This window comes from Myxine glutinosa, chromosome 1 (genome assembly GCF_964187855.1).
Source record: "Myxine glutinosa chromosome 1, kmMyxGlut1.1, whole genome shotgun sequence".
Taxonomy (NCBI): Eukaryota; Metazoa; Chordata; class Myxini; order Myxiniformes; family Myxinidae; genus Myxine; species Myxine glutinosa.
The window spans coordinates 401,552,652-401,578,656 of NC_136261.1; the positions used below are offsets into that span (position 1 = coordinate 401,552,652).

The window sequence follows — 26,005 nt, forward strand, 5'->3', positions numbered from 1 at the left end:
AAGTGTGAGATTTGTCAGGATTGAAAGACATGTTCCACTTGTTTGACCAGTCTGTGATTTTGTCCAGGTCTGCAGAGAGTGAGGAGGCTGCAGACTGTCGATCTGAGGGATGAGGAATGGAACGGCAGAGAGTGGACTCATCAGCAAAGAGGTAGAGAGGATTTTCAAGATGGTCAGAAAGATCATTGATGAAGACTAGAAAAAGCACAGGGCCCAGAACACTGCCTTGGGGAACTCCAGCCTGAACAGGAAGGGGAGATGAGAGAAACTTCCAGAAGGACAACCATAACTGCAACACTCCACCGATCTGGGCTTTATGGCAGAGTGGCCAGACAGAAGCCTCTCCTCGGTGAAAGACACATGAAAGCCCGCTTGGAGTTTGCAAGAAAGCACCGAAAGGACTCAGACTGTGAGAAACAAGATTCTGTGGTCTGATGAAACCAAGATTGAACTGTTTGGCTTCCGTCTGGCCACTCTGCCATAAAGCCCAGATCGGTGGAGTGTTGCAGTTATGATTGTCTTTCTGGAAGTTTCTCCCATCTCCACACAGGATCTCTGGAGCTCAGCCAGAGTGACCATCGGGTTCTTGGTCACCTCTCTTACCAAGGCCCTTCTCCCCCGATTGCTCAGTTTGGCCGGGCGGTCAGCTCTAGGAAGAGTCCTGGTTGTTCCAAACTTCTTCCATTTAAGAATTATGGAGGCCACTGTGCTCTTGGGAACCTTCCATGCAGCAGAATTTTTTTCGTTGGCTTCCCCAGATCTGTGCCTCGACACAATCCTGTCTCTGAGCTCTGCAGGCAGTTCCTTGGACCTCATGGCTTGGTTTTTGCTCTGATATGCATTGTCAGCTGTGAGACCTTGTATAGACAGGTGTGTGCCTTTCCAAATCATGTCCAATCAATTGAATTTACCACAGGTGGACTCCAATCAAGGTGTAGAAACATCTCAAAGATGATCAAGAGAAATGGGAGGCACCTGAGCTAAATTTCAAGTGTCATAGCAAAGGGTATGAATACTTATGTCAATGTGATATTTTAGTTTTTTATTTTCAATAAATTTGCAAAACTTTCTAAAATCCTGTTTTCTCTTTGTCATTATGGGGTGCTGAGTGTAGCTTGATGAGGGAAAAAATGAATTTAAACAATTTCAGCACAAGGCTGCAACATAGCAAAATGTGAAAAAAGTGAAGGGGTCTGAATACTTTCTGAATGAATGAATATTGAATATGAATGAATGATCGTTTTAAGGCCATTTTCCCTGCTAGAGCAGGGGCTAGCCTTGCGGGCCCCATGACGATCATGGTTCCCTGTTTGAGGCAATGTTTTTATGGCCGGATGCCCTTCCTGACGCCAACCCTTAGTCGCCTCTTACGATGTGCAGGGATGAATCTTCGTCACTGTATATATCTACTAGAAAAGAGGGATGTCTGTCTGTCTGTCTGGGTGTCGCCATTTTTCTCAGAGATGTCTGAACGGATATTCGTCAAACTTTCAGCGATTCATCAGTGAGTGCCTGGGAGTGTTTTAGGGGAAAAAAATATTGGAAAAAAAGTTTTTTTGGAGTTTAAAAGAAAAAGATCGCTCGATAGTGCCGAAGCGTTTTTAAAATTAATGACAGTTATATACAAGTGCACATTCGCATAAATAAATACAAAACAATCACCAGACATTTTAACACAAATAAATCGAACAATTCCGGAAGTGCACGAAGTTGGTAGTACGGCTTCTTCGTCTTCCTGATCGGCATCACACTGAACTCAAATGTGATGAACGCCACATTCACCCACCAGCGTATATATGAACTCCCCCCCCCCCCCCAACCTTCCCTCCCCCGCCCAGCAACGCCGGGTGCTTCTGCTAGTATATACAGTCACGTGAAAAAGTAAGTACACCCCATGTAAAGTTTTGACTTTTTCAACATATTTCAACATACAGCTATTTGATCTTCATTTCAACAATATTGATAGATAAAGGTGATATAATATAACAAATATCATGAAACATGTCATGAAAATATCATGAAACATGAAACAAATATCATGAACAAATATCATGAATTACATTTTGTCGTCCATTATATAATTTAAATAAACATAAATGCAAATTTCGCATGTGGAAAAAGTAAGTACACCCCTACATTTATCACTACTTCAAATACCTAAAATTAGAATCAGGTGCACCAGCTCAGGCGCAAATGATCAGAACATCATCAGAGAGGATCTTGGAGGAACCTGTCTTATTTAAACCTCAGACATTTAGTTTGGTTTGCTCTTTGTTGTTGAAGTGTGCGGCATCACCATACCTAGATCAAAAGAGCTCTCTGAGGCCTTCAGAAAGAAGGTTATAGATGCCTACGAGTCTGGCAAGGGATTTAAAAAGATCTCCAAACAATTTGAAATCAATCATTCGACTGTCCGGAAGATCATCTACAAGTGGAGAAGATTCCAAACAACTGCCAACTTGTTCAGGCCAGGCCGCCCCAGCAAGTTCAGCCCGAGAGCAGACCGCAAGATGCTGAAAGAAGTCTCGAAGAACCCCAGAATGTCATCACGGGACCTGCGGGGAGCTCTTGCCACTGTTGATGTCAAAGTGCATGAGTCTACCATTAGAAAGAGGCTGCACAAATTTGATCTACATGGGAGGTGTGCCAGGAGGAAACCTTTGCTGTCCAGAAAGAACATCAGGGCAAGACTAAAGTTTGCCAATGAACACCGAGGCAAAGACCAGCACTTCTGGAACAATGTGCTCTGGACAGATGAGTCAAAGGTAGAGCTATTTGGCCACAGTACCAGAAGACATGTTTGGCAAAAACCAAAGACAGCATTTGACCACAAGAACCTGATACCAACTGTAAAGCATGGTGGTGGAAATATTATGGTTTGGGGCAGCTTTGTTGCATCAGGGCCTGGGCAGCTCACCATAATAGAATCCACTATGAATTCTTAATTGTACCAGAGGGTGCTTGAGGATAATGTGAGGCCGTCTGTCGGAAAGTTGAAGCTCAACCGAAGGTGGACCTTGCAACATGACAGACCCTAAACATACCAGTAAATCCACCAAGGAATGGCTGAAAAGAAAGAAATGGAGGGTTCTGGAATGGCCAAGTCAAAGCCCGGGTCTAAATCCCATCGAGATGTTGTGGGGAGATTTGAAACGAGCTGTGCATGCAAGAAACCCCTCAAACATCGCACAGCTGAAAGAATTCTGCATGGAAGAGTGGGCAAAAAATTCTCCCAGTCGATGTCAGAGATTGGTAGACAGTTATAAGAAACTCCTACTTGAGGTTGTTTCTGCCAAAGGGGGCAATACCACGTATTAGAGCCAAGGGCTGATAAATGTTAGATCTTTCACGAGCCTCGATGATGTATACAAAAAAAAAGAAAAGAAAAAAAAGTGTGTACTTACTTTTTCCACATGCGAAATTTGCATTTATGTTTATTTAAATTATACAATGGACTACAAAATGTAAATGTTTCATGATATTTGTTATATTATATCACCTTTATCTATCAATATTGTTGAAATGAAGATCAAATAGCTGTATGTTGAAATATGTTGAAAAAGTCAACTTTACATGGCGTGTACTTACTTTTTCACGTGACTGTATATATGTATAACAAAAGAGATATCAACAGATTATTTTAACCAAAGATAATATTGTTATGAATTTTGGGTAGGGGGATATATAGATCCAGGTAGATCTGCATAGGTATTTTGCTCCGGCTGTCGTGATAGGGAATCCTCACCTGTAATAAGTTTGTTTAGGCGGTTTGTCGGAATTAAGTGTATATCTGTGATCATTCAAGGATGATTGTGTGATAGGTAGAGTCGGGATTATGCTATTTCCCCTGTATGTCAAACCTGTGATTATACCGGTGTCCCGTATGGCAATGCATTGCACTCATATACATTAGTTCGGTCCAATCGCGCACCACATTAATTAAATCCTTTCTCCGCCACAATAACTTATGGGAAAACAGACAGGAAGCGACCACGCACTACAGCGGCATGACTAGCTGACATCGAACAGGCAGGCCATGGGCCACGCCCAGGAGAACTCGTGATTGGCCAGGGGAGGGGCGAGTAACAAGCAGGTCACCGATTGGAGAGTAAGGAAGGTGAAGCACGTGCCACACTGATTGGCCACCGACCGATGACAACACCAAAGGCGCAAAGCACTTGGCCAATCAGTGAGGAGGGCGCAAAAGACGACCAAGAAGCGACGCACTGGTTGGAGGGGAAGGGAGCTTACGTCACGAGACGATTGGTAAAATGACTCGCTCGCCTGCATTTTGCTCTCTCCCTCTGCCCTCTCGTTGGAACTGTATCCTTGCGCTTGGAGCTCCTGTTTGCCCTGGACGTACTATTCCTCTTCCCTTCCTTTCTGTGCGTTGGACCTCTTCCCGTTTGGACCTTGGCTTGTTGGGCGATGACGGACCGTGGAGCGTCGACGCTCCTCCTTACCTGCATTCGCGTATGGGACCGAGAGCGCGAACAAGGACGCATCGAGGCCTGGTGAATGGGGGCGCGGGGAGGCCTGCTTCACGCCAACACCGGAGCCTGAACGGCCTCACGATTCCTGACGGATGCTGCATCCAGACAGAGATAAGACGCATCCACAAACACAACGATTTCTTTTATTAATTCTTCCTGTGTCCGTTGTACATGTCTGGTGTGGGGACGTCCCGATATAGGGGTTTAGTTTTTACCGTCGCGTTCTTTATCGGGTTCCGTTTAATAAATATTCCTTTTGTACATTTTACATCCGTCTCGGGTTGAATTGATTTGCAGGGTGAAGACGCCTGCGTGCGGCGGCCGTAAAGGTGAGTCGGCATTTTTCATTCCGTCTCACGTATCGTCCGCCATCAATTGGAAACGCCTCAGAGTAAGCTCAATTAGCCATTTGTGGAAGCTCTGTCTTAATAGAGCCATCTACAGGACAATATATAAGGTTTCCATGAACATTTACCTGTACAATCAATCAGTTTGGCTCCATTCAACTGTTTGTGCTTTCTCCTTGATTCAGGATTGGCACAAAAATGAGTTCTTCCTCTTCCTGGTGAAGACAATCCAGTATCGATGGCTTGTAGTACAGTACAGTGTAATACAATACAGTATACCTGCAGTATAGTGCAATGTCTTGTCAGTTGTATTGTGCATCGGTGTGGCTCCAATTAAACGGATAGATCTGCCGTTTTCATTCCACAAGAGTTGTTTTAAAATCCTTTAGAAAGCAGGAAGTAATTCTTAAAAAACAAAAACTTTATTTATACAGCTGGTAATGTTCATTAATCCCTTCTGAATTCCACAGAGAGGCCGACGGAGCATCCAGAAATGGACGAGTTTGAGTGGAACAGCTACAGAAGTCTTTGTAAGTGATGAGAAATGGAAAGAGGGTGATGGGAAATTTTAAGAGAATGGAATACAACAAGGAAGTTTGATTCATGGAAAGTGAATCCTTAAATACAATTTATTTTCGGTTTTTATTGAATGATTCTTGGGGAACGGCAACTGTAATTTAGAATTGTTACGGATATATTAATTGTATTATTTCACCAGTATTGACATTTATAAACCAGTGTTAACATTTAATTTTGGTAAAATAATTAACGTTGGTAAAATAATTGTGGTTACCTGAGATAATTTGCCACCTCGAAAGTCATGAGTTGATTTATAGCTGCATTAATATGTGACTTTGTAATTTATCAATCTGGAGATTCTTAGGAAAGTCATTAAGGGTTACTTTTAATTATTTATTATTTTTGTTTTAAAGGTAGACAGTCGGGATTAATAAATATTACTTATAAAATATCCTGCTGGCTCTTGTTGAATGCTGGTTTCACCTGAAAACCAGCAAACAAGGCACATGAGTGTTCTTATTTCTTATCTACCATGACATCCTCTGGGTAACTGGTGCACTCGCTTCGGTGATTCGAGGTGGACATAAAATAGAACAAGCGTTACGCCTAGGTCCCCCGTCGGTGAAGTGATGTGAAGTGATGTGAGTTGACAAAGTGGAAGACGCAGAAAACATGCTATGATATGATATTTCGCTCACAAGGTTCAGACATACATGGAGGCGGCCATCTTGGATTTTGCCGTGGCGACCCAATTTTCAATAGCGTTCTTCCTTATGCCGAGATACACCCACACACCAGATTAGAAGTTGGTACTTCGATTATTTTTCAAGATATTCATCTCACAAGGTTCAGACATACATGGCATCAGACATACATGGTGGCGGCCATCTTGGATTTTGACGTGGGTTGCACCCACACACCAAATTTGAATGCGGTCCTTCACGCACACGCACGCACGCACGCACACACGGACGGACGGACACACGGACGGAGGGGAAAGCCATAGTCCCCCTTTCGCTACGCTGTGCGACGGGGGACAATAACCGAACGTAGTAGACAGCATGGTTTGGGAAATCCATGCAGACATTCATAAGACCTTCGGCGCTGAGGCCTAACACATTCGTGAGCCTCAGATACGACATTACTTAATATACAGTGCCCTCCATAAGTATTGGAACAGTGAAGTCAAATTTGCTATTATTGCTATACACTCAAGACATTTGGATTTGAGGTCAAAGATTAATATGAAGTGAGTACAGAAGGTCAGATTTTATTTCTTGGTATTTCTACACACACATGTTTACCATTGTGGAACAAACAACAACAACAACAACAACATGCATTTTAAGGCCATTTTCCCTGCTAGAGCGGGGGTTAGCCATTGTAGAACCATTGTAGAACAATAGTACTTATTCCCCCATTTTAGGTGAGCATAAGTATTGATTCAAATACTGAGTGTGCTCACACAATGTGCTCACACAATGTGCTCACACAGAACAGATGCATGGATCTTTTGATGCCCTGAAAAATTTTGAAATCCGGTAAAACCTTCACATGTGCTGAAAACACTCTTGGGCATATACCATGCATTCAGAAAGTATTCAGACCCCTTCACTTTTTTCACCTTCACAGGTGAAAGGTGTGCCAGGCACACCTGGCACACCTCCCTGTCTTCATTCAGACCCCTTCACCTTCACAATATCACTTCACCTTCACAAAATCACCTTCTGGTTCCTAAAGATATCATGGAATCTTTCCGTTTTACCCAAATGGGAATTGAACCTGTTGTTTTGGGATCTTCATGGCGAGCTCCAGATGAAATGTCGATGTTATCTTCACCCCTTCCCAAGATGCTCCAATTCTCATGACGTTTCTTAATTTTTAAACCAAAACGATGGAAGCAGAAAATCAAATAACGTGAATTTGCTTGATAATTGAAGTCGATTCCAAAGAACAAAGGTTATAAAGGGATAAATGTGTTTGCATTTCTGTCCCTTTATATAAAAAGGTCGTGCCGCTGTCTATGTCCGCAGATGTCCGATGCCCGAGTCTGGACCCAAACTCTGCAAATAGATGGATCAAGATTTCCGAGCAGCTCAAGAGGGCGACACGTGCTTCGCCCAAATTCCAATATTCCCAATCGGCATACGATAACCGGAATGATTATTGTGTTCTCTCCTCTGAGAGTTTCTCCTCGGGGCGTCACTACTGGGAGGTCTATGTGGGTTCGATTCGACATTGCAGAATCGGTATCTGTTTAAACTCTATGGAGGAGAAAGGGGCAGGGGGGGAGTTCGGGTTGGGAGGGAATCCCAAGTCATGGTGTATATCGAAAGATTGTGACGGTTACTCAGCACGACACAACAATCGACGTACCTCTCTGTCCTTGAGTGGGAAGCCCAAGTGGTTCGGGTTCTTCTTGGACTGCGAGGAGGGAGAGTTGAGGTGTTTTGCGGACTCACAGATAGGACGTCATATGTACGAAATACAGAAATACCGGAGCGACTGGAGACTCCTGCACATGTTCAAAGGGAACTTCAGGAAACCTGTTAAACCCGCTTTGGTGATCCAGGATTCTGGTTTCGTGCAGTTCTGGTCATGATAGTGATGACGATGTTTCGGATTGGTCATTATGATTCATATAAATGGTAACTATGAGCCCAGTAGACACCTTCATAGATTTGGTAACTATGAGCCCAGTAGATACCTTCATATATTGGGTAACTATGAGCCTAGTAGATACCTTCATAGATTGGGTAACTATGAGCATACTAGACACCTTCATATGTTGGGTAACTATGAGCCTAGTAGATACCTTCATATATTGGGTAACTATGAGCCAAGTAGATACCTTCATAGATTGGGTAACTATGAGCCTCGTAGACACCTTCATATATTGGGTAACTATGAGCCTAGTAGACACCTTCATATATTGGGTAACTATGAGCCTAGTAGACACCTTCATATATTGGGTAACTATGAGCCTAGTAGACACCTTCATATATTGGGTAACTATGAGCCTCGTAGACACCTTCATATATTGGGTAACTATGAGCCTAGTAGATACCTTCATAGATTGGGTAACTATGAGCATACTAGACACCTTCATATGTTGGGTAACTATGAGCCTAGTAGACACCTTCATATATTGGGTAACTATGAGCCAAGTAGATACCTTCATAGATTGGGTAACTATGAGCCTCGTAGACACCTTCATATATTGGGTAACTATGAGCCTAGTAGACACCTTCATATATTGGGTAACTATGAGCCTAGTAGACACCTTCATATATTGGGTAACTATGAGCCTAGTAGACACCTTCATATATTGGGTAACTATGAGCCTAGTAGACACCTTCATATATTGGGTAACTATGAGCCTAGTAGATACCTTCATATATTGGGTAACTATGAGCCTAGTAGACACCTTCATATATTGGGTAACTATGAGCCGAGTAGACACCTTCATATATTGGGTAACTATGAGCCGAGTAGACACCTTCATATATTGGGTAACTATGAGCCAAGTAGACACCTTCATATATTGGGTAACTATGAGCCGAGTAGACACCTTCATATATTGGGTAAGTATGAGCCAAGTAGACACCTTCATATATTGGGTAACTATGAGCCTAGTAGACACCTTCATATATTGGGTAAATATGAGCCTAGTCGACACCTTCATATATTGGGTAACTATGAGCCTAGTAGACACCTTCATATATTTGGTAATTCTGAGCCTAGTAGACACCTTCATATATTGGGTAACTATGAGCCCAGTAGACACCTTCATATATTGGGTAACTGAGCCTAGTAGACACCTTCATATATTGGGTAACTATGAGCCGAGTAGACACCTTCATATATTGGGTAACTATGAGCCGAGTAGACACCTTCATATATTGGGTAACTATAAGCCGAGTAGACAGACACCTTCATATATTGGGTAACTATGAGCCGAGTAGACACCTTCATATATTGGGTAACTATGAGCCAAGTAGATACCTTCATAGATTGGGTAACTATGAGCCTCGTAGACACCTTCATATATTGGGTAACTATGAGCCTAGTAGACACCTTCATATATTGGGTAACTATGAGCCAAGTAGACACCTTCATATATTGGGTAACTATGAGCCGAGTAGACACCTTCATATATTGGGTAAGTATGAGCCAAGTAGACACCTTCATATATTGGGTAAGTATGAGCCAAGTAGACACCTTCATATATTGGGTAACTATGAGCCTAGTAGACACCTTCATATATTGGGTAAGTATGAGCCAAGTAGACACCTTCATATATTGGGTAACTATGAGCCGAGTAGACACCTTCATATATTGGGTAAATATGAGCCTAGTCGACACCTTCATATATTGGGTAACTATGAGCCTAGTAGACACCTTCATATATTGGGTAAATATGAGCCGAGTAGACACCTTCATATATTGGGTAACTATGAGCCTAGTAGACACCTTCATATATTTGGTAATTCTGAGCCTCGTAGACACCTTCATATATTGGGTAACTATGAGCCCAGTAGACACCTTCATATATTGGGTAACTGAGCCTAGTAGACACCTTCATATATTGGGTAACTATGAGCCGAGTAGACACCTTCATATATTGGGTAACTATGAGCCGAGTAGACACCTTCATATATTGGGTAACTATAAGCCGAGTAGACAGACACCTTCATATATTGGGTAACTATGAGCCGAGTAGACACCTTCATATATTGGGTAACTATGAGCCAAGTAGATACCTTCATAGATTGGGTAACTATGAGCCTCGTAGACACCTTCATATATTGGGTAAATATGAGCCTAGTAGACACCTTCATATATTGGGTAACTATGAGCCTAGTAGACACCTTCATATATTGGGTAACTATGAGCCGAGTAGACACCTTCATATATTGGGTAACTATGAGCCAAGTAGATACCTTCATAGATTGGGTAACTATGAGCCTCGTAGACACCTTCATATATTGGGTAACTATGAGCCTAGTAGACACCTTCATATATTGGGTAACTATGAGCCTAGTAGACACCTTCATATATTGGGTAACTATGAGCCTAGTAGACACCTTCATATATTGGGTAACTATGAGCCTAGTAGACACCTTCATATATTGGGTAACTATGAGCCTAGTAGACACCTTCATATATTGGGTAACTATGAGCCGAGTAGACACCTTCATATATTGGGTAACTATGAGCCGAGTAGATACCTTCATATATTGGGTAACTATGAGCCGAGTAGACACCTTCATATATTGGGTAACTATGAGCCTAGTAGACACCTTCATATATTGGGTAACTATGAGCCTAGTAGACACCTTCATATATTGGGTAACTATGAGCCGAGTAGATACCTTCATATATTGGGTAACTATGAGCCGAGTAGATACCTTCATATATTGGGTAACTATGAGCCGAGTAGACACCTTCATATATTGGGTAACTATGAGCCGAGTAGACACCTTCATATATTGGGTAACTATGAGCCGAGTCGGGTGGTGGGAGGGTGACTATTCTCTCTCTCTGCAAATATGGTTGGCACTACACCGCTCCATTGACAGGGGGTCTTGCATGACAAGTCCTACTGAATTACCCCAGTTCTGAGTTAATTAACTCGATCAAAATTGTTGGGGAATTATCCCATCTGTAAGGACAGGGTCTTCACTGCTCTGATCAATGTTGATTTGTTGCAATAAAGTTTATAAAATGAAACAAGTTGTTTGTTCTCTGAATGTTGTTAACCTCGATACGACCTTTGCATTTTGTTTTTATAAAACAACAGCAATGCCAGGTCCCTCCTCATCCGGCACTATTTCCAATTCACCCCCACTCTCTTCTCTCCCCACTCCCCTCTACTCCCTCCTCTCTCTTCCCCACTCCCCGCTACTCCCTCCCCTCTCTTCCCCACTCCCCGCTACTCCCTCCCCTCTCTTCCCCACTCCCCTCTACTCCCTCCCCTCTCTTTCCTACTCCCCGCTACTCCCTCCCCTCTCTTCCCCACTCCCCGCTACTCCCTCCCCTCTCTTCCCCACTCCCCTCTACTCCCTCCCCTCTCTTTCCTACTCCCCGCTACTCCCTCCCCTCTCTTCCCCACTCCCCGCTACTCCCTCCCCTCTCTTCCCCACTCCCCTCTACTCCCTCCCCTCTCTTCCCCACTCCCCTCTACTCCCTCCCCTCTCTTCCCCACTCCCCTCTACTCCCTCCCCTCTCTTTCCTACTCCCCGCTACTCCCTCCCCTCTCTTCCCCACTCCCCGCTACTCCCTCCCCTCTCTTCCCCACTCCCCTCTACTCCCTCCCCTCTCTTTCCTACTCCCCGCTACTCCCACCCCTCTCTTCCCCACTCCCCTCTACTCCCTCCCCTCTCTTCCCCACTCCCCGCTACTCCCTCCCCTCTCTTCCCCACTCCCCTCTACTCCCTCCCCTCTCTTTCCTACTCTCCGCTACTCCCTCCTCTCTTCCCAACTCCCCTCGACTCCCTCCTCTCTTTCCAACTCCCCTCGACTCCCTCTTCTCTCTTTCCAACTCCCCTCGACTCCCTCCTCTCTCTCATCCCAACTCCCCTCTACTCCCTCCCCCACTCCCCTCTACTCCCTCCCCCACTCCCCTCTACTCCCTTCTCTCTCTTTCCCACTCCCCTCTACTTCCCCACTCCCCTCTACTTCCTCCTCTCTCTTCCCAACTCTCCTCTACTCCCTCCTCTCTCTTCCCCTCTCCCTTCTACTCCCTCCTTTCTCTCCCCCCCCCCACTCCCCCCCCGCATCCCCACTATTTCTTCCCCACTCCCTTCTACTCCCTCCTTTCTCTTCCCCCCCCCCCGCATCCCCACTATTTCTTCCCTCCTATTTCCTCCCCCTCCCCCACACGCACTCAGTACTTTGACAACTGTGCCTCCTCCTATCCTCTTCCCCTCCTCCCTTTCCCCCCTCACCTCTCCTCTTACTCTCTCCTTTCCCAACGGCCAGGAAGAGCTTTCAAAGAGGTCCTATATAGTATGCATGCATCTCATGAAACCCAGGGACCCGATCATTTTCCCCCATATTAAAAAAAAACATAGGGGCTCACCTATGTAGAATGGCACTCATTTGGTAGAATAAACAGTATACTGCACTGGCTAAAGGTATTTTAAACCAATTTCGTTGCTTGCTAGAAGAAAGGACAACATGTAGAATCACACTAACATAATCATAAGACTTTAAATAAATAATAAGAAAAATACCGATTTTGGGGGGCAACCCCTCCCACTCCGTGTACCTCCTGAGACCCCAATTTTTCCAATGCCTTGAACAAACATTGGTCCAACACGGGTGATGAAGGTTGTGCTGACATTTCATCAAAATTGTGTGTGGAGGTTCTGAGAAAAAAAAGAAAGAAGCAAATACCTATTTTGGGGGGCAAGCCCCCCGTAGACCACCTAAGACCCCGATTTTTAAAATGCCAGGAACAAACTTTGGTACAACACATGTGATGAAGGTTGTGGTCACGTTTCATCGGAATTGTGTGTGTAGTTTCTGAGAGGAAAGCAAATATCTATTTGTGGGGGGGGGGGGGGGGGTGGTCAAACCTGCATTCACTTTGACCCCCGATAAACCCCCTTAGGCCCCGATTTTTTTAAAAAAAAATTCGTGAACAAACTTTAGTCACAACACAACAAATATCATTTGTACCAAATTTGGTCGCATTCCGTTCAGCGGTTTCGGAAAAGAAGTTTCAGGTGTTTACGGACACAGTACAGGTAGGGAGGGCTTCTCTCCAGTGTGGATACGCAAGTGCTTTTTCAGATACGAGAACGACTTTGCACAAACCCCACACGCGTAAGGGCGCTCCCCTATGCGGATACGCGATACTGAGAGCTCATTTGCAAGCCTTCTAGTTGTAATACGTTGGTCCTTTCGAATGAGAGCGAGGTGCGTCATTGGCTCCGCTTGGCCGTTCTCAGAACCCGCAATTCGTGAAACCCAACGACTAAGTGCTTTTATCAACAGCATTGACTCCGTATACATTTTTTAACCGCCTGTGAATGTTCGTTTACTGATTCCTTTTTTCAATAACAGGCCGTTGTTTAAAACGCTCATCACCACACAGCGCCATTTTGAAGACCCCCTGCGCATGCGCTAGAAAACGTATTGTTCCGCGGCGTACACAGTGAAGAGGAGGAATACCCTGTCAAACATATGCATGGCCCGTACCATTGTACATTTTGGCGGGGGGAGGGGGGAATGTGCGGTTTTGTATGCTTGTAGTTGTAGATCTTGAAGAATGAAAAGTTCAGAATGCCGGAGATAACTCGCCGACACTTTTGTTTACACAGATACCGTGGGTTCTTTAACGTCCACTAACTGATGTCGGCAGATGGATAACCGAGCTTAACGGCCATGGCAAGGCAAGCAGGCCGGCAGCCCAGAGCATTTTGGTCAAACGAACAAGGTACCAATATCCGAGTACAGAAACATTTATTGTATAACCTAACATATTCAGATATGGATGTCTGCCGGGGACCCCCTGCTGCGTGGGGCCCCTGGGGCCCAAAGAGGGGGGCCAAATAATGGGCTGGATCAAACATTGGGGGTACCACATGAAACCAAGTGGAAATCAACAGGTACATCTCACAGAGCACAGAGTGACCACCGCCAGACAAATTTGCCTCTGCAAAGGGCCCCCCAGACCCCCATCAAAGGGTCCCAAAATTTGGGCTGGATTAAACATAGGAGGTACCACATGAAACCAAGTTAAAATGAACAATTACACTCTATTAAGTATAAAAAACCCATCGCCAGACAGATTGTCTGCTGCATAAGGCCCGCCAGACACACCCCAAAAGTTGATCCTGGGGGCACTGTGGTAGAATTGGCCTAGAACATATATCAAAAGTACCACATGAAACCAAGTGGAAATCAACAGGTACATCTCACAGAGCACAGAGTGACCACCGCCAGACAAATTTGCCTCTGCATAGGCCCCCCCAGACCCCTCTCAAAGGGTCCCAAAATTTGGGCTGGATTAAACATGGGAGGTACCACATCCCAATCCAAGTAATGTGTGTTTCCAAGGCCGCACGGTACCCCTTGACGTGTTATACACTGCATCTGATGACATGCCTATCACTTTTCTATTCACTGCTTCTCTGTTATCAACACCTGAAGGTTCACGAAGGCCACAAAGGAGTGTTTTGTAAAACAGCAAAATTTCTCCTGGCAGGTCACGTGAACATGACTTGAGTGTCTCTACAGATGTTGGAGTCGGTGTTATAGATTTGGGCATTGCCTGTATTGCAGCTCGAAGATGAAGTGCCGCAGTGCGAATCACATGGACGTGCTTCTCATCATCCTTATGGAGGCTTGCTCTAGCATCAGCATCAGACGTACTGGAACTGTATACAAAATTTCCTTTTCGATGGTCATACATAGATACTGAAATTTTGTCCCCAAATTTGTCCTTTATCTTCTTTATCAACGCCTGTGCCGTGTAGCTTTCAATCTCGTCTGGTGTCCCACCTGCACTTAGACATTCAGACTTGTATAATTCAAGAATCGAAGTAGACAGCATTGCCTTGCGATTACCAATGACTTCCATCTCGATTCGAGCTGATATTGCTCCGAAGGTAGTAGAATGCAGTCGCCTATTCGAAACGTCTTCATTCTTTGGAACAGCCCCCTCAACTTCTTTGAAAAATTCCCGACGGCATGACTTGTGATATTGGGCTTCTTTGGCGATCAGGTCAACTCCACTATGGACTAAAGCTTTGACCCGCTCGTTGCTACTTCTTGGAGCTGCTGAAAATATGCTATCACAACCGTCTTTTGTAAGACAATCTGACAATGGCTCCACCTTACGGTTGATGGTTTTACGCAGTACAGGACAAAAGATGCAGGAGCCCTTCAATAAACCTTTCGCATCCGATGGTGGCATCGAACTTCTGCGCCGAGTCTTTGGTTGATTTGAGGGAGAGTCGCTTTGTGAATTTGTTGATGGCCTTTTCACAGCAGTGTAATTTCTGTAGCATTTAGAGTGGTACTTTGCATTACCTGCTTGTTGCTGCATGTTGACTTCTGTAGTTGTATCTATACACAAAGAATTAAGTTAAGCACCCCCCCGTTTTTTTACAACCTCGCACATTACAAGTTTGTTGTCGTCAAAACAGTGTAATATACCCATGATATTGCTATATTTTCTGGAGAAGTGATATTATGGTCACATAAAAACATAACAATCATGCCGTTTTCAATATTTTATTCTGAATAATTTAAGGTGAAATTTTTTGGGAATTTTAGGCATATTTTCACCTCAATTTAAGTATGGAGCTATAGGTCCATCACGGACAGTGTGGATGACGTTTATGTTTTCTAACGTACAGTCATTGTTCTGAGAAGACCTCTAGCGATCTTTGCGTCAATAACGTGTGTAGGACCCACGTGATCGGATCACTGACTCAACCCTACGTCTCATAGACCCTGTAAGCCGTCGTATGCGTTGCTGTGGCAGGTTGTTCCATTCCCGATGTAATGCACGTTCCAATTCATCCAGATTGGCTATTGGAGGGACCATCTTCGCAATTTGTCGTCCCAACATGTCCCAAACGTGCTCGAGGGGGTTCAGGTCAGGACTGTACGCAGGCCAGGGGATGGTTGTCACAGCACCTTGCTCCAGCAAGGCTCGGACGCGTCTCGCACGGTGAGGCCTGGCGTTGTCATCCATGAAGATGGGTCTGCTGGCGAGGGTGTGGTCATCGAAGTGCGGGATGACGGTGGTATTCAGGATTTCCTCGGCATATCGCTCTCCGTTGAGGTTACCTCGCACAGTTATCAGGTCCAATTTACAGTCATGGGAGAAGCATCCCCAGACCATAATCGAGCCACCACCAAAGGGTACCGTTGGTTGAATGTTTTTAGGTGCATACGCCTAAATATATTAGCCAATATATTAGGGGGTGCTTAACTTAATTCTTTGTGTAGGGGTGCTTAACTTAATTCTTTGTGTATATATAGCGATCCGACTTCAGTGCAAGTCTAAACTCTGCCGCCCTCTTCAATGCACCCCACGTTCTGTCCACGAATATCTTCAGTGATTCATCTCGACTCGCTTTACAAATGATGCACACCAGATCGGCTTCACGATTATCAATGTCGGTTGAGCTGCCCTCATCCATCGTGGGTGTGTCTGCAGCCTAGAATAGAACAAAGTATTAGGTTATGGGTTTGTAGCAGGCCCTAAATTTATGTGTTGGCGAATTTTAATTAAAATGAATAAACAGAGTTTGCTTTGTGGAAGAACATTGATGGCCAAATAATTAGGTGCTTCGTGATTATCATGGTCAATGGTCATGGTACACCTCCACTTGAACAAGGATGCATACCTGATTAGATTGTTCACCATCAGCAATGTTGTTAGGGCTGTCATCATCCATCGTGGGTGTGTCTGTTGCCTAAAAGAGAACAAAGCACACATTATATAGTTTATGGTTATTACAAAGCTATTATATCAATTTTGTAATTGAATTCTAATTAAAACGAATGAACCAAGCCCACCTGAACGATGCACACCTGATTAGTTGTTTAACGATCAGCAATATCGGTACCACTGTCATAAATCGTTGTGGGTGTATCTATTGCCTAAACTAGTGGCTATTGCCTGGTTTGGGATGGAGCACTTTTCAACATATTCTCCCTTATCTGATCATGAGTGAACGAGGTGTGAACAGGCAATTTATGCCACTGCCTGCAAGTTCACCGACAAAATTATGTACACAGTTCTAAAATATTGGGAAGAGTATTGTTCCACCCAGAAAAATGGAACACTTAAATAGACCAAATAAAACTAAATGCAGGGGGAACTCGCTCAAGACTCAACATCTGAGGTTGCTTCTTTGGCGAGTTGGAAAATTGATTTGATTGATTGGTTGATTCTCGGCAAATTTGTCCGAGAGTCCTCGAATTACACGAGGAAGAAATAAGAGGGACAATGGTATATAAGTAACCAAAAAAAAAAAAAAAAAAAAAATTGCCAGAAAAGGACGATTTGAGAACTTTAAACAAAGAAACCCACGAATGGAATGAGCACACCGAAACCAAACCACGAAATATTATGTCAAATGCAGTAACAAAAATAAAACTCTATAAATTTAAACTAAGCATGACTAAACCATGACTAAACACAGTACCAAAGATAGTTACAAATTAAAATCAAAACAGCATTAAAACCAAGTCCAAAACAGTAAAACGCACTTGAAACAATAGTTGAAGCTGAACAAATGTCTGTGGTAAAGCATAAGAAATGATCCTTCCTTTGCATTGCCAAGCTGCTGTCTAAATGTATCTACACACACCGTGGAGGTGACTGATCACACTGCCTTGGCCAAGGTTACACAAGAGGCTCCATTGTTTATTGAGATTCCCAATGTGTGCAGATGCGATCGGTAATTGATTCAGGGCATTAAGCAAGCTCATGGTAACTGGCCTTCAGAAAGTGAAGGTGGCAGGGTGCAGTGTTTTTCTTATTAGTCCCCTACCGGTGTACATTGGTTTGCACGCCGTCCCTCCGTCCGTCAGTCTGTCAGTCCGTCAGTCCATCACGCAAAGAACAGCTTTCCGGACTTTTTTTCTAAACGCTTAATGCTAATGATTTCAAACTTGGCACATCGTTTCCTCATGATAAGTTACAGATCAAGTTCGAACTTCACGACGTTTCGATCATTTTTGACAAAGTTATGGCACTTTGAACTTTGGGAATTCTGATAATTCTGATGATCCTTAACTCAGTGCCATTTTAAAGTTTTAATTTCCTTTAAAAAAGATTTTCTCTGCAATAATAGGACCGATTGAGATCAAATTTTCAGCATAGGAGGGACTCGGTCTGTAGAATATTTTAATGGTAATTATGACGTCACAGGTCACGTGGTTCGGCCGCCATATTGTATTTAGTGAAAACACGCAAACCCCTTTTTCTCTGCAACGGCTGAACAGATCGAGGCCAAACTTTGCAAGCAGAATCGCATACCCATGACGAACAAAAAAGTCAGCGAGCATGACGTCATGCGTCACATGGTTTTTTTTTGTATACAAGATCGAGGCTCGTGAAAGAGCTAACATTAATCACACAAAAAGACAAACCGACACACAAAACACAAAAAACAAGGGGAGCGGCAGACAAGATGGGGAGAGAGGGGGAAGGACACAAACACAACATTTGAGAGCAGGGACATCGGGAGGACTTGGGGGGAGGTGGGAGAGGAATAAAACATATGAACACTGCAAGGACTCTGGGGTGAATTACCGGGGGTAGAAAAGATCAAGGTTTTCGATGGGGGAAGATAAGAGATGGTGGTGAACATCTGTTTTAAAGACCTGGAGGGAGGAGTGGGATTGAAGGGAGTGGGGGAGTTTGTTCCAGAGGTGGGAGAAAAGGGGAATGAAAGAGTGAAGGTGAGCAGAGAGCCTAGACTTTGGCAGTTTAACCATAAGAGGGTTGCAGGCAGATCTTGTGCGACCTGAAGGAATATTGGGGGGACAGAGCACAGAGAGAGCTGGGGGAGCAAGGCCGGAGAGGAGTCGGTAGAAGACAGAAAGACCACCAACCTGCCTGCGGTGAGTGAGTGAAAGGCCCTCGGAGTTGACTACATCGCAGGAGATTCCAATGATTCTGAAAGCTTTGGCCTCAACAGCGTGAAGCCGAGCAAGGTGTGAGGCAGGAGCACCAGCCCAGAGGGGGGAACAGTATTCCATTGAGCTGCGGATGAAAGCCTTGTATGTGGTGAGGAGCTCAGGTGTGCCAAGGAAGGACTTCGCACGACGGAGGATGCCCAGTCGGCGACTGGCTTTGGAGGCCAGCTTGGAAATGTGGTTTTCCCAAGAAAGATCATGGCAGATAGTGAGACCCAAAAGCTTGAGCGACAGAACTTCTTGGAGAGGATTGTTGCGAAAGTAGATGGGAGGGTTGTCCAGTCGGTCCTTTCGGAGAGACATTGTAAGAGTGTGAGATTTGTCAGGATTGAAAGACATGTTCCACTTGTTTGACCAGTCTGTGATTTTGTCCAGGTCTGCAGAGAGTGAGGAGGCTGCAGACTGCCGATCTGAGGGATGAGGAATGGAGCGACAGAGAGTAGAGTCGTCAGCAAAGAGATAGAGAGGATTTTCAAGAGAGTCAGAGAGATCATTGATGAAGACCAGAAAAAGCACAGGGCCCAGAACACTACCTTGGGGAACTCCAGCCTGAACAGGAAGAGGAGATGAGAGAAACCCATTCAGGGCCACACGTTGACTACGACCAGAGAGGAAGTCCGCCAGCCATGCGTGGAGATTTCCATGGATACCAAAGGAGGAGAGTTTGGTGAGCAGAGCAGGGTGCCAGACCGTATCGAAGGCACGTGAAATGTCAAGGGAGACAGCTCTAATTTCCTGTTTGGCGTTGAGGACCTCCATCCATTGTTGAGAAAGCAGAAGCAGCATGTCCAGAGTAGAGTGACCAGGTCTGAAACCAAATTGATGATCAGAGATCAAGCCATTGGAGAAGAGGAAAGATTTAATATCTGAAGCAATGATGGATTCCATGACTTTGCTGATAATTGGGAGAAGGCTGATTGGTCTGTAGTTGCTGGGATCTGTTTTTGCACCTTTTTTGTGCAAAGCGGTGATGTTGGCTGATTTCCAAGCAGATGGCAGATGACCTTGAGCAAAAGAGAGGGTGAAGAGAACAGAAAGAGGGAGTGAAAGAGCAGAAGAACATGATTTTAGGACCCGTGGGCTGATGCTGTCAGGACCAGTTGCAGAATCAGAGTCGAGGGTTGACAGAAACTTTTCCACCTTGTCAGGAGGAAAGGACACAGAGTCCAGGAGCAGCTGGGTATGACTGGGTACGGTGGGTACAGAGAGGGATGGGTTTGGGACACAAGATTTAGAGGCAAACACAGAGTTGAAGCATTCAGCTTTTCAGACTTATGACGTTTTAAAGCATGAACCTTTAAAACCGAGCCCCTCCCTCATTTTTGATCCAATCGAGGGGAAACTTCACAGATCTGTTCCGCATGTCAGTCTACTAAAATGTCCTTTTGGAATTTGCGATAGCTCACGTGGTTTGGCAGATATCGTTAGTTAAACGAAAATATTTTAGAAATGGATATCTCTTGAATCGCTTTATTGATCGACATGAAACTTCATACTATAGTAGAAGCAATGAAGCGTAACAAGTGTGCAAAATTTCAAGATGATTGGATGTACGGTCTGGAAGCTAGAAGTTGTTATTGCGTGAAGAAAAGAGGCGTCAAGTGTGCGGATTTAATTATTTATCACATGTACAGACTGAAAGCATCGTTGGACACGACCTGTCACGGTCATTTTAACCTCAAATAAAATTCTAATTTAAGATTTGTCAATAGCTGAGGTATATTAACAAACGAATAAAACAGATTTGGTCAAATTCTGACTTTTTAAAACTCGATCGCATTTGACAGAGTTGTGACAAGCTGAGGAAGAAGAAACCTCGCATTGGCTTCTCCAATGTGCCATAAAAAATGGATATCTCTTGAATCGCTAGTACCTCAGACCGTGAGTTGGTAATAATCTATCTATAATTCCACTAATCTCTGTGTGTGTGTGTGTGTGTGTATGTGTGTGTGTATGTGTGTATGTAACCGCTGTTTCTCGACAACCACGGGTCCGATATACTTGAAACTTGCCAGGTATATTGCTGGGGACCTGAGGATGTGCCTTTTCAAGGTTTCATATTAATCGGACAAGTAGTTACCGAGCTATGTCCAAAAAACGATTCAACCAATCAGAGAGCAGCGAGCTATCACGTGTGCCGAACGTGGCGAACAGACTCTGCCTCGGACGGCACATTTGAGAGCGTATTAATTTATTGCACGTTGGCAAACTATGTTGGCGCTATGTTGGCGTTTAACTATGTTTTAAAACGAAATATTAATCGGAGAAGTAGTTACCGAGCTATGTCCAAAAAACGATTCAACCAATCAGAGAGCAGCGAGCTATCACGTGTGCCGAACGTGGCGAACAGACTCTGCCTCGGACGGCACATTTGAGAGCGTATTCATTTATTTCACGTTGGCAAACTATGTTGGCGCTATGTTGGCGTTAAACTATGTTTTAAAACGAATTAAAACTAATTTGCGATTCATCGTAACTGCGATATGCGACCCTCCGGAGCTCCTGTGAGAGCGTGCGCCATTACGGATAGTAATTGAATTAAAAACATGATGCGTGATGTGAGATGCGTGATGTGAGAGCGTACGGGTACGGCTATGGCGATTTAGCCGTTCGCCGTTCGCTTTGGCTTTGCGAATGGACCAAACCATTTCATGTAAATAGAGGGGGGGGGGGGGGGGGGGGGATTGTCACCGTACTCGCAAGCCGTTCGCTTTGGCTTTGCGAATGGACCAAACCATTTCATGTAAATAGAGGGGGGGGGGGGATATAATTTTAGATATATATATAGTACGGGCATGCCCTAGTTTATATAATTCACACAGTGCAATACGTGCAGGCCGCTCCACGGAGCGACCTTGCGGGCTTATCAACGAGGCGAGGCGTGACACACGTGTCTCAGCATACCTCAGATCAAGTTTGAAAACCAGCATCAACCGTGCATAAATTTACATTTTCGATCATTTTTGACAAAGTTATGGCACTTTGAACTTTGGTAGGGGACATGTATTGCAGCGCAATACACAGAATGCTTGTTTAACATTGTACTTTACTGATAACAGCTGATAGGAGTCAGAATGAAACTGGTGTTTAGAATTCAGAATTTTTGGCTAATGGGAGTTTCATGTATTGCTGACCTATGAGATTTAATGACACATAAATGGTATTGGGACCTCCATCCACTCTCCAAATTATCATGAACCTATGAGAAAACCTGTAGTACAGTGTAACTTGCAAAGCTGATAATACCGCCCTGTCTTGGTTCATATTGTTTAGTCTTGTTGTTTGTTACAAAATGGCTGCTGTTGAGTTTCAGTCACAAGCAGAATAAAAGAGTGTTGTGTTCCTGGAATATTTTGTCCAAGACTGGTTAAACAACCTATGTCGATCAGGTAGCCTAATTGTGCAAAAGTGCACATGCCTAGCTGAGCATAGCCTAGCCTAGGCCTATATTATATAGTAGACCTGCTTTCATTATCTGATCAGATACATTTAGTCACAAGAAACAGTTCCATGCCATTTCCATGACTTTTTAACAGTAGGCCTAATCTGTTATGCCATTATTCTATTTTACATGTAAGCTCATAAGCCTCAATTTACTTACATTCATCTCGAAGAAGATCCTTCTATCTTTAACAACAAGACATGACCTTGACCATTGTTGACCCTCAAAGCAGACGTTAAAAGCTCTGCTGCCACCTATGTTTCATTACACATGCTGTGGCGCCCTCTTTGGAAGTGCAGACTCAGATTGTCTGGTACTCTCTATGCAGAGGAAAATTTGTCTGGTAGTGGTCATTCTGTGCTCTGTGAGATGTACCTGTTGATTTCCACTTGGTTTCATGTGGTATTTTTGATATATGTTCTAGGCCAATTCTACCACAGTGCCCCCAGGGTCAACTTTTGGGGTGTGTCTGGCGGGCCTTATGCAGCAGACAATCTGTCTGGCGATGGGTTTTTTGTACTTAGTAGCGTGTAATTGTTCATTTTAACTTGGTTTCATGTGGTACCTCCTATGTTTAATCCAGCCCAAATTTTAGGACCCTTTCAGGGGGGTCTGGGGGGGCCTATGCAGAGGCAAATTTGTCTGGCGGTGGTCACTCTGTGCTCTGTGAGATGTACCTGTTGATTTCCACTTGGTTTCATGTGGTACCCCCAATGTTTGATCCAGCCCATTATTTGGCCCCCCTCTTTGGGCCCCAGGGACCCCACGCAGCAGGGGGTCCCCGGCAGACATCCATATCTGAATATGTTAGGTTACACAATAAATGTTTCTGTACTCGGATATTGGTACCTTGTTCGTTTGACCAAAATGCTCTGGGCTGCCGGCATAAAGGTTTCTCTGGAATCTGACATTAAAAACTCATCGATGTCGGCATTCGAACACGGGACATAATGGACTCTGCAGCGTCCATTGACCTAGCAACCATAATGGCGCTGCTGGAAGAGGAAATTATAAACTTCACATAAGTCGATAACACGTGTAGATCAAGAGTTTCCATTAAAATGTCGTTTTGAGGGTGAATAGTATTTATATATGACATTAGAACTTACAAACTATACACAGAAAAATAAACAAAAAGTGAATAATTAATTTATTTTGGAATCTCTCAGCGCGGGTTCTTGACGGAAGATGGCGTCGATGAGAGCTCGGGGTAACCTCGGTCCATTTCCCACCTGGTTGAAGACCCACGGTCTACCGGAGGAGTCTCTCCGAGCCGCCATATGTTACATCTCTGCCTTTATCATTTAGTCCTTGTGACATACGCTACATCTCTGCCAAATTTTGTCCGAATCCGTCCACAACTTTTTGAGATATTTTGTTCACAAACAAACAAACAAACAAACGGACAAACAGACAGGGTTGAAAGCATAACCTCCATCCACCTTTGGTGGCGGAGGTAATTAATGCCACGGCCTGGGAAATAATTTGTGGGTCGATCACATCTGCCCATCCTAATCGTCGGGTCGGTCACATCTGCCCATCCCAACCACATTTGGTGACGGTAACATATGAGGAGCACATCGACAATACGCAGCCACCAAGCATTCTTGGATTTATTTGGGGCTGATCCCTCGGCATAAAAAATTGTTGATACTTAGGCATTGAGTTTAAGTAAAAGTCTGTACGGTAGTAAAATTCTGGATTATACTCAGAAATAATAAACTGTCGGATTAATGAAACCAAAACGAGCATCACCATCCTCTCTGTGCCATGTTCCTGATCGTTACGGTGATGCCTACATGGCTGCTTGGCAAGGGTTGTGCTGGGTGTTTTGTCGTTGCTTCCCAGCAGTCAGTCTGGCCAGGAACAAGGACTTGTTCAAGGTGCTGGCGATAACTCGCCTACTGTTCCTGAATGACCTAGTGGGGATCTTTACCCATCAATCCAATGACCTGGCTGATGGGTCCTCCAGCTTAATGTCCTAATGGAAATGAATGACCTCATTTAAGTACTAGGGTGGTGGTTTATAGCTGGTTTGAGATTCAAATCCAGGCTCGATAGCTCAAATGTGAGTGTGCAAACATCTCGGCTATCCTGCTAGCCCGATGGCAAGCATATACCCCCCACCACCCTTTGGGGTCACCAGACCTCCCCCCCCCGGCCCCCAGGTCTTTACTATCAGTTGTACTAACCGCATTAACGGTGTCTGTTAACCGCGTTAGGCCGAAGGAGATGATGTCGTGTTCACAAGGGGGTGGTATAATTGTATTGTTAAAATAATCATACTAAAATACACATTTGCTGTCTGTCCGTCTGTCTGATGAATTTTTGACCCCAATACATTCCGTTCTTACTTATCCAATCTCAACCAAACTTGACATGATGACCAAGGGTTACATAATGAAGGTTGCAGCGCATTAATTCCCCCCCCCCTCCCCTCCCATCTTTTAACTTTGCTTTAGATGGGCAGCGTGGGGATTTGCGACGGCACGCCACTGACTTCGCTCTTGTATTTACTTCTTTTTACAGTGATCTTTGGCTCATAATGGAGCTTGTACAATGTTCATAAATTGCAACATGATAAAGGTGTAATAGCAACATGCATGTAATATCAAGTTACTACCTCCGCCACCGAAAGTGGACGGAGCTCATGTTTTCACCACTGTCTGTTTGGTACTTGCAAAATCGAAGATTCGCAAGTATATCGGTTGGTCTGGTCTGTTATTCTGTCTGTCTGTCAATTGCCTAAGTGGATCCAACAAAGGATTTGTCTTATTGAGAGAGAGAGAGTTGTGGATCCAACAAAGGAGGTAGAGGTAGTGACAAGCTCAAATCCTATTGTTTTTTGAGGTCAATAGGTCAGTCACAAATCGTCAATTTTCATCCAATTCACGTATCGATATGTATATACTGCATATATAACCAAAAAACATGGGTGGATGGTGAACCCTCGTCGAGGGAAAGTCTTGTTCGACCCATGTGAGCATGTCTATTAATTATGTACTGCTTGAATACGAGTTGGACCGTGAGTACGTCTATTAATTACGTACTGTTTGAATGCGAGTTGGACCGTGAGTACGTCTATTAATTACGTACTGATTGAATGTGAGTTGGACAGTGAGTACGTCTATTAATTACGTACTGTTTGAATGCGAGTTGGACCGTGAGTACGTCTATTAATTACGTACTGATTGAATGTGAGTTGGACCGTGAGTACATCTATTAATTACGTACTGTTTGAATGCGAGTTGGACCGTGAGTACATCTATTAATTAGGTACTGTTTGAATGCAAGTTGGACCGTGAGTACGTCTATTAATTACGTATTGTTTGAATGTGAGTTGGACCATGAGTACATCTATTAATTACATACTGTTTGAATGCGAGTTGGACCGTGAGTACATCTATTAATTACGTACTGTTTGAATGTGAGTTGGACCGTGAGTACGTCTATTAATTACGTACTGTTTGAATGTGAGTTGGACCGTGATTACGTCTATTAATTACGTATTGTTTGAATGTGAGTTGGAC

At 44.2% G+C, this 26,005-nt stretch overlaps 2 protein-coding genes across 3 annotated transcripts in view; one reads left to right on the forward strand and one right to left on the reverse strand.

Moving 5' to 3' along the window:
- LOC137415395 (E3 ubiquitin/ISG15 ligase TRIM25) overlaps positions 1-16,650 on the forward strand; it is a 57,804-nt gene extending 41,154 nt beyond the window's left edge. Inside the window, exons 6-8 of one of the 2 annotated variants that reach the window (XR_013621896.1) lie at positions 5,311-5,370; positions 13,690-13,805; positions 14,654-16,650. Coding sequence is in view for 1 of the 2 variants with exons in the window: in XM_068100989.2 (XP_067957090.2) it covers positions 5,311-5,370; positions 7,393-7,961 (629 nt within the window). In the remaining variant the exon portion in view is untranslated. Of the gene's footprint in view, positions 1-5,310; positions 5,371-7,392; positions 11,096-13,689; positions 13,806-14,653 lie in introns of those variants that run through there. The other variant, XM_068100989.2, reaches the window with a different exon arrangement.
- Positions 16,418-26,005, reverse strand: part of LOC137417036 (uncharacterized) — a 49,772-nt gene continuing 40,184 nt past the window's right edge. Inside the window, exons 4-5 of the mRNA XM_068102784.2 lie at positions 16,732-16,800; positions 16,418-16,542 (exon numbers count right to left, since the gene is read on the reverse strand). Coding sequence (XP_067958885.2) covers positions 16,775-16,800 — 26 coding nt within the window. The 3' untranslated portion in view covers positions 16,418-16,542; positions 16,732-16,774. The remainder of the gene's footprint in view (positions 16,543-16,731; positions 16,801-26,005) is intronic.